Source organism: Castanea sativa, chromosome 5, assembly GCF_040712315.1.
Source record: "Castanea sativa cultivar Marrone di Chiusa Pesio chromosome 5, ASM4071231v1".
In the NCBI taxonomy this organism is placed as follows: Eukaryota; Viridiplantae; Streptophyta; class Magnoliopsida; order Fagales; family Fagaceae; genus Castanea; species Castanea sativa.
The window spans coordinates 24,691,912-24,701,454 of NC_134017.1; the positions used below are offsets into that span (position 1 = coordinate 24,691,912).

Consider the following 9,543-nt stretch of genomic DNA (forward strand, 5'->3'; position numbering starts at 1 on the left):
ATCTTCGTGTCCCTTCTGCCTTCTTTCCCACTAGGTGGATCCCCGAGAAGACCTCCCTAAGCCACTCTCAGTATAACTCCCTGATTGACCTCCATACATTTTCCCGTTTACGTCCTGGCAGAACCACAACTTTATAGGAGGGCCCCACGGTGGGCGCCAACTGTGCGTGCCCAAAATATGGTTATTGGGCTCAACCTCTACTTGGGCTCACAATCTATTTGTATTGTGGGCTTTGGATTTACTACTATGGGTGGTCTTGTGCTCGGTGACCCAAATATTCTCCTATTTCTGCAATCCCTTCTCTTACAAAGTTGCTCCCCTTTCTCTCTTAGTTTTGTCACTCTTTTCTATCAATTCTCTCTCTAGGGTTTTTTCCAACCCCCTCACTTCTCATCCTAGTCTCTTATTTATAGTTTAAGGTTAGTGGGAATGTCATGATTATTCCTGATTATAAGTGGAGATGGGGGTCCAATTCCATTGTTTCGAAGTGGATGTTTCGTTGGGAGTGGTAGTAGTAGCATTGGAACTAGTTCCCACCTCTTATAGGCTGTTCGACAGCAATATTCCCCAAGGCCCTACCGGACAGCCAAGACATCTACCCCCGAGCAATCACGTTCCCATCTGAGACACAGATGATCGAGATCACAGGCCCAATGTGCCTTGGGCCAAGCACCGTGTCAAGAGGCTCAAGCCCACGACTTTGTGGGCATGGGGCCTTACCCCGTACAAGGGGTTAGGCCAGGGACCATATCATAGGGCCGGGGTCGAAGGCCCAAAGGGCTCAGGGATCCCATATCATACATTAGACCCCCCTTGATTCATGTCCGACTACCAAGAACGAATCAAGGATGCCAAGAGCCGGAAACTCTTCAGGAAGTTTAATAGTCAATCGCTGAACAGATGAGACGTTCATTAATGCTCTCTTAAAAGGTGCGTTGTGCCAGACCGTCAGATCCAACCGTCATCATAACCTGACTGTTCGTGAACCGAGGCGGCGCGTGTGGTAGTTACCAAAAGAATTTGTAAAGTTTTTCCACCCTCCGTTTTTATTAATTGCTCTTAACCCCCTCTGGACCCTATAAATAGTTTCCTCTGATTTCTCCCAAGTGCTAAAATGCACAAATTTCCTTTTCCTAAACATGTATCCACTGTTTTAAAAACTGGACCGGACCGGCCGGTTCGACCGGTTCAACCGGAAAAATCGGTGCAGTCCGGTCCTGTTAATAGTCTCAAAACCGGTCAACAACTGGTCAAAAACCGAAAAACCGGTCAAAAACCGGAAATTTTGAAAAAAACGGTTTGATTCTCAGTTCGGTTTTTAAAACCATGCATGTATCATGTACTGAATTTCCTTTCCAATTAGTGCATTCAGATGTCTGGGGTCCTGCTCCTATTAATTCTGTTCTTGAACATAGATTCTATGTGATCTTTGTGGATGATTTTACTCATTTTACTTGGTTATTTCTGTTGAAAAGAAAGTAAGATGTGTTTAAGGTCTTCTTGCATTTCAATTCTTTGGTTAAAACTCAATTTAATGCTCAAATCCAAACCTTGAGGTTTGATGGTGGTGGTGAGTATGTTAATACTAATTTCAAATCCTTTTGTTTAGAGCATGGCATTCAGCATCAGTTTTCTTGTCCTTACTCTCCTTAATAGAATGGTGTTGCTGAGAGGAAGCACAAGCAGATTATAGAGAGTAGTTTGTCCATGCTTCATTAATCCAATCTTCCTCTTTCTTATTGGTCATATGCTTTTAGTACTGCTGTTTACCTTCCTAATAGGATTCCCTCCTCTGTTTTGAACTTTGTCTCACCTTGGGAAAAATTGTATGGCCACAAACCATCCCTTCATGCCTTGAGGACTTTTGGCTATGCTTGTTACCCTTACTTAAGATCTTATGCTTCTCATAAGTTTGATCCCAAGTCTAGTCAGTGTATATTTCTTGGGTATCTTCCTCAGTCCAAAGGTTACATTTGCATGGATGTTGTTACTGGTAGGGTGTATATTTCTTGTCATTGCTTGTTTAATGAATCTGTCTTTCCTATTTTTCCTATTTCTAAGCCTGAGTCTTTCTTCATTGCCTTTACTTCTTCTCCTTTTACTTGTGATCTTTGGTTTTCTTCACTGCTTCCTTTGTCTCAGTTTGGTTTAGGTTCTTCTTCTGATCCTATCCTTTCTACTTCCACTCCTAGTTCTTTTGCTCATGTCATACCTGATCCTCCTTCTTGTTCTTTGGTTCATGTCTAGTAAATGTTGCCTAATTCTTCTTCTGTTGAGCCAGTTCAGTCTGTCCCAAATGTTCCGTCCAATCCTCCTAGTTACACTTCCATTGCTCTTCCTTTGACTACGAATGCTCATCCTATGCTTACCAGGTCTAAGAATGGTATTTTCAAGCCTAAAGTCTTTCCTGTTCAGGTTGATTATAGCTGTATTGAGCCTCCTTCTTATTCTATAGCTTCTAAGTATCCTCATTGGGTTGATGCTATGGATTCAAAATTTTCTAGTTTGCAACAGTAGCATACTTGGACTCTAGTTCCTTTGCCTCCTGATAAGAATCTTGTGGGATGTAAATGGGTGTATAAGGTTAAGAGACATAGTGATGGGAGTATTGCTAGGTTTAAGGCCAGGCTTGTTGCCAAGGGTTACTTGCAACAATATGGTTTGGACTGTGCTATGAATTTTAGTCCAATGGTGAAGCCTACTACTATGAGGATCATTCTTGCTTTGGCTGTTCATTTTGGTTGGTCCCTCAGGCAATTGGATGTTTCCAATGCATTTTTACATGGTGTTTTGCAAGAGGAAGTATACATGAGTCAGTCCCCTGGGTATAGAGATCAGTCTAAGCCTCATCATGTGTGTTTGTTACACAAGGCAATCTATGGACTTAAACAGGCCCCTCATGTTTGGTTTGATAGCTTTACATCTCAACTTTTTCACTTGGGGTTTCATGCTTCTTATGCTGACAGCAATCTGTTCATTCTTATTCATTCAGACCATGTTGTTTACCTCCTTTTGTATGTGGATGACATTATTATTACTGGCAATCATGGTATGTTTGTTGCTGAGATCATTAAACAGCTTGGTGCTTCCTTTGCCCTTAAGGATTTAGGTCCTTTGAGTTACTTCTTGAGGCTGCAAGTTGAGTATATTGTTGGTGGTCTTTTTGTGCATCAATCTAAGTATGCCAAGGACCTGTTGTCTAGATTTCATATGTTGGATTGTAAACCTGCTTCTAATCCATGTGCTTCTACTCATTCTCATGCTTCTGTCAGTCCTCTACTCTCTGATCCCACTGCTTATAGAACCCTTGTTGGCGCTTTGCAATACTTGACCTTTACAAGGCCAAATCTGTCTTATGCAGTCCAGCAATGGTGTTGCCTTAAGAAGTTCAACCAACACAACATCAGTTTATAGAAAAGCACAACTGCATAATCTGTCTAAACAACTTGTAGTTTAGTTCTAATAGTGTAAAACTGTATGTAGTTTAGTTAAGTGCTTGAAGTATTGATTAGTTACAATTGTACACGTATCTGTATTCTGTTAGACTTCATCCAAATCTGTTAGGATGATTTGGCGCCATAATTCAGTTATGATTGGCTAGCCCATGTATATACTTGTACCTCATGTAATCTATTGGATAAGTAATATTCATTTTTTTCATTGCTCTCTCTTCTAGAATTTTCTCTGAAGAATTATCATCTTCTTTCAATAGTGTTTATGACATATTAATTTCTCTTTAAGACACCAATTGGTTTTTAGTATAAATATAGGTCTTAATTAAATATTTTATTCTACAACAAGTGACTTTACCTATTAAACTAACTAAAAACCCTTTCCATTTTCACTATTTTTTTTTTTACAGAGAAAGTCCATTTTCACTAATTGATTTGTTAAATCAGATTGAAGAATTATATAACTACTATTATTGTTTCTACGTTCTATTATTCTTTACAACAAAGTATATATAAATTCATTAATTAGAAGAATAAAAAATAAAACAAAAGGAGAATACTGAATAGTTCGTATTTAAAAATGGACAACGCTGCCCTCTAACCGACAGTGCAACAGCTCGCCGAAGTTTCCATGTGGTCTTGAATAGCTTGTCCTTAACCTTCCCCAGAAAGCCATGTCCATCCGTCAAGTTAAAGGAAATTTATTATACACTACCAAAAAAATAGAGAAAAAAGGTTATTAATTAAATACTATTAAATTTATAATTAAGAAGCTATGCACAATAAGTACGTTTTTCATTTAAAATTATGTGTCATTATATGTACTTAACCCAAGAAATTCCATTCTCAAACTCAACCAATGATCTGTATTCATTAGTAATTTTGGAGCTTTATTTACAAGGGTAATAAGTTTTAAATTTCTTAAGAGAATAACACATAGAAAATGAAAATTTTGGGCAATTTTTTCAAACTAATTGCGGAGGATCATGCATACAATCATCATAGAAGGACAAAATTTTGAATCAATCGAGTTTTTGCCTTGTCTTTTGTGAACATTACGTTTACATTGCACTATAGCATTGTTCTTTTTTTGTACTAATATATAGTTTGGTAATATCTTCATTTTAGTATATGAATTGAATAATATATGCTAGGATACTTCCAAGTGGCATTCATGTGGTTTTCTCACAGACTTAGGGGCTTTCTCATTGAACGTAACACATAAAACCCTGTCAGCCTCATTGTGATCATCTCAACGCAAATCTCTCTCTCTCTCTCTCTCTCTCTCTCTCTCTCTCTCTCTCTCTCTCTCACACACACACAGAAACACACAGAGAGAGGGTAATGATGATGCATAGGCTCACCGTGTTGTTGGTGCTACTTTGTGCTACCTTGCACACCGCATTATCCGTCTCTGTCTCTGATGGTAAGCAACTAAACTCTCAAACTCTTTCTTGTCACAAACATGATAAATTATATATGCATTTGTAGCTGCGTTAAGGTAGTAAATTTGGCTAGCTACAATATTATTGTTAATGCTTAGGTATATGTTGTTGCTATTTTTATTTCACTCTTGCTTTTACTCTATGATAGATCTTATCAGGGCTCCATTTAAGCTCACATATTCTTAACTACAAAGCACATTTTTTGTTGGTACATGCTTAGCAACCCCATTGTTAATTCGTGGTTAAATTATAAAGAGATAGCATTTAGGGCATATCAGTTTCTCTACTCATCATGATCTTCACTCATCAAAAGTATTCTTGTCTTTGTGAATTATTCACACTCGTTTTTTTTTTTTTTTTTTTTTCAAGTCTTGGAATATGGGACATGTCTAGCTGAAAATCCAGAGGAACTTCTTATAGGATCATTTAAATGCATGCTTATATTTTTTAACATATGCTATTACAGCTATACTGCTTCATCATGAATGTGATCAACCATGGACTGTAGGAGTATAGTACGTACATGAAGATGATGAGGTTGAGAACATTTATTAAAGTAAAATGATATGTCCACAATATTTTTACAACAAATTCTAAGTGACAGGTTGGTATTGTTGAGGCAAAAAAATAATCATAGTATTAGATTCAAATTTGAACCAATAATAACTAACTACATGTGATTTATTGTAAAAATATTGTAGACCTAACATCTCTTTTTATTAAAGACCACATTTACTCCGCTATTCTTAATTTTAAGCTTTTGTTTTATGCTAGTTTTGGCTTCTTTTACTGTGGTAGTTCTATATGGAAATGTTGTTTTTACTTCAGCACTTAAATTCAGCTTCTCATCAATTTTTTTCTTATAACTTCTCATCAAATAATTAATATGAACTATGGATGCATCCTTATTGATTGCATATGATTAAGATTTCAATTATGTGAACATCGAAAAAGATACCTACTCCCTTGGACAAGTTTTGTTTAGTTTTGAGATATTCTAGGCCTAATTTAAGAAAACCATAATTTTTCTTTGGGTGATTGATCATTTGGTTAAAAAAGTATTGATCGTATTACTAAAATAACATACTCAAAGACACATGGCTGAACTACTTAATTATTAGTAGCTACAAGAGAAATTGTAAGAGTTTAGACTTTAAGAAGAGTTGCATCGATCATTGCATATATATATATATATATATATATATATATATATATATATATATATGCTTATGCAGCAGCCTTGGCCACGTGAAATTCTGGTCGGTTTGTGCTGGCTAATAACGAGTCTTCGATCGCATCAGATTAAGATACCCTTTTTAGCAATTTGCATTTTAATAACGAAGTATGTATGCCCTTCAATTCAATGTTTATATGTATTTTTGTTTTCAATTCGGCGGGAGGGGCGTTTACGTCATTGCAGTTGCTTGGACTTCATGTGCTTGGTTTGGTTGTTGAAATTTAATGGGATTTAATTTAATCTCTGATCTCTCTTATTCTTAGGAGATCTCAGAGTCGGACATACACGTGCTATACACCTTAAATCCGCCACCCTACACATTCTGGACATTATTTATTAGAAAATTCCTAGGCAATTCAATTAATGATGGTTTTAGGTTTGAATTGCAAGGGAAAGAGTATAGAAGTTCAAACTTGAATAGTTATATTTCTTTTTTTAATGGAGTAAGTAATTTTAAAACTTTTTTTTTTTTTTTGGGTACTACTACCTACGTTGTATTAATAGTTAAAAACTTACAATTATGTGATTCATTCTCCCAAAAAATAAATAAATAATAAAAAATTATGTGATAAATTTTGATTTGAGAATCAAATTTACAAGACTTAACAAGTTGTTCCTATGTTTTGTAAGAAGGAAAACTTTAGTGTTTAAACATTAATATGAATAATATCAAGCCATCTAAAACATCATTTTACTAAATAAATATGTAAAAATATTTTAATATTATATTTGCTTTTAGAGATTTTAACATCATTTTATATTTTACTATTAATGTACAAGAAACCAAAGTTGATCATACAGATATGAACTGAATAATTTTTTTTTTTGGTTAAAAGGAAGCATAATATTATCAAAACAAATTAACAGGAGTATTGGCAGACCGCCTTAGAGTGTACATTCCCCTTGCATCAGAATTCAAAATATTACATAATTCATCAGAGTTTGGATAATCTAGGATAACAAAATCAAAAGGGTGGGAAGAAATAAATTTGTCCATGATATAAGCAGATCATGTAGCTGTGTAATAAAATAAAAAGAATGAAGGAATTGCCCATGGTGGCAGTGATTGGCAGTGTCTGTACAAAGGGTAGGAAGAAATGACAATACAAAAAGGATATGATGAAAATAAGTGACATCTCAACTCTGTCATTTAGCTAGATTTAGGGATCATATTATGTAACCCATATTTGCTAGATCAGAGACAGTACTTGTCACATGGGAGGAGCAGTGACTAGTCAGAATTTCAATTTAAGAGTATATGTTATAAAATCAATGATTGAAAACAAAATTTATTTTACAAATAAATATTGTAATGACAAATGCTTGCTTATTCATTCATTTTAGGTTTATTGCCCAATGGAGAGTTCAAGCAGGGCCCAAAGCCAACACAGCTAAAAGGCACAGTAGTGACCAGCCCCAATGCCATTCCCTTTTGGGAAATTTCAGGGTATGTGGAGTACATAAAACCAGGTCAAAAACAAGGTGACATGTTGCTAGTAGTGCCTGAGGGTGCCTGTGCTGTAAGGCTTGGGAATGAGGCTTTAGTCAAGCAAAAAGTGAATGTCACAAAGGGCATGTTTTACTCAGTAACATTCACTGCAGCTCGAACCTGCGCACAAGAGGAGCAATTGAACGTGTCAGTGACTCCTAATTCGGAGAAAAATGATTGGGGTATTTTGCCAATGCAGACTATATATAGTAGCAATGGTTGGGATTCATATGCATGGGGTTTCCAAGCTGACTTTTCGGAAGTTGAAATTTCGATCCATAACCCTGGTGTGGCTGATGATCCAGCTTGTGGCCCACTTATTTATGCTGTTGCTTTGAAGGTTATGGTACTTCCCAAACGCACTAGAGGTAAAATTACTCTCTCTCATTTTCTCTTCTCTCACTTCAACAAATTCTACCATATTAATATTACAAATTAATGTGTCAACTTTTAAACGTATGATAAAAACTTATAAAGATTGACAAGCGACAATAGTTCGAATAATCTCTAGCGTATTTCAATTCACAAGGACTTTTTTTTTTTTTGTTGCTCCAATTGAACTATCTTAAATTTCAATACATTTGAAATCATTCGTTTCATTAATATGTTTGTATGCACTTTGCAGTCAACCTTTTGAAAAATGGAAATGTTGAAGAAGGTCCATATCTATTCCCCAATACATCATGGGGTGTCCTAATTCCACCAAACATTGAGGACGATCACAGTCCTTTACCTGGCTGGATTATTGAGTCCCTTAAGGCTGTGAAATACATTGATTCCGATCACTTCTTTGTCCCGGAAGGCAAACGAGCAGTTGAACTCATGGCTGGAAAAGAGAGCGCCCTTGCACAAGTTGTGTATACAATGCCCGGAAAGACTTATGCCCTCACATTTGCTGTTGGTGACGCTAACGATTCATGTGTAGGTTCCTTGGGTGTAGAGGCATATGCAGGCAAAGACAGTGTCAAGGTTTCGTATGAATCTAAGGGCAATGGAGGGTTCAAGCGTGCCAGTCTTTTGTTCAAAGCAGTGTCACTACGCACACGTATTATGTTCCTAAGCTCATTTTACACCATGACAAGTGACAATTCAGGTTCTTTATGTGGACCGGTATTAGATGATGTGAAGTTGCTTAGTGTTCGTGTTCATAAACCACGACGTGCTTGATCGCATTGCTTTATGCGAACCGCATTGGTGCTTGATATCTGATCCATTTCAATTAGCTTATATATACTACAGGTTACTTGTGATTGGAGCAAGAGGGTTTAATGTGGGTTTACAATGTTCCATTCATGTATCGTTTAATAATTCTCATCAAGTAAATTTACATTAATCTTGGATTAGCAGAATCGGTTTTGGAAAGATAGATGTTGCTTACAATTTTGTCTTCCTTTTTCTCTTTGACTAAGTATTGATGTTTGGTACCATTAAATTTTGGCTATCCATCTTTCAAATAATAAATATGTACAAACTTTGTTATAGTCATAGACTACAACCAACACTAAGAAGATGATGTGTTCCTACTGTATAAACTTAATGAATATTTATATGACAATATGAATCGATAACGTAATGGGATGTGAATGTAAATTTCACTATAGAAGTAGAAATTAACAATATATTCTTTTAAAAGTGTTAGAAATTGAGTTGGTTTTGACCCAACCCATAAACCATGGTCCATGGATCGTCCACGTGGGTTATCTGATAAGTAAGTTTAAATTTAAACTAATTGACATTGATATGAGTTATCAATATCAGTAGTGGAGTAATTTAAACTTAACAGATATTGATATGAGTTATCAATATCAGTAACGGAGTAATTTCAATTTAACAAACGAGATCTTTTAGGAATCACATATATCTGATAGTAAGTGAATCTCTACTAGTATTTAAAATACTCCTATATTAGTTAGAAAAAAA

The 9,543-nt window shown here is 35.9% G+C and overlaps 1 protein-coding gene across 1 annotated transcript; it reads left to right on the forward strand.

The window, feature by feature from the left end:
* Positions 1 to 4,712: 4,712 nt before the first annotated feature.
* Positions 4,713 to 8,969, forward strand: LOC142637132 (BIIDXI-like protein At5g11420). The gene is made up of 3 exons (XM_075811409.1): positions 4,713 to 4,878; positions 7,479 to 7,991; positions 8,249 to 8,969. Exons 1-3 carry the CDS (start codon positions 4,797 to 4,799, stop codon positions 8,788 to 8,790), a joined length of 1,137 nt encoding a protein of 378 aa, XP_075667524.1. The 5' UTR covers positions 4,713 to 4,796; the 3' UTR covers positions 8,791 to 8,969.
* Positions 8,970 to 9,543: the final 574 nt, after the last annotated feature.

Bases quoted from the DNA above. Each gene is read 5' to 3' on its own strand.
- LOC142637132 (XM_075811409.1), top strand. From the start codon at position 4,797: ATGATGATGCATAGGCTCACCGTGTTGTTGGTGCTACTTTGTGCTACC. The intron at 4,879-7,478 runs GTAAGCAACTAA...CATTCATTTTAG, and splicing joins ATCCGTCTCTGTCTCTGATG to GTTTATTGCCCAATGGAGAG. The intron at 7,992-8,248 runs GTAAAATTACTC...TGCACTTTGCAG, and splicing joins ACTTCCCAAACGCACTAGAG to TCAACCTTTTGAAAAATGGA.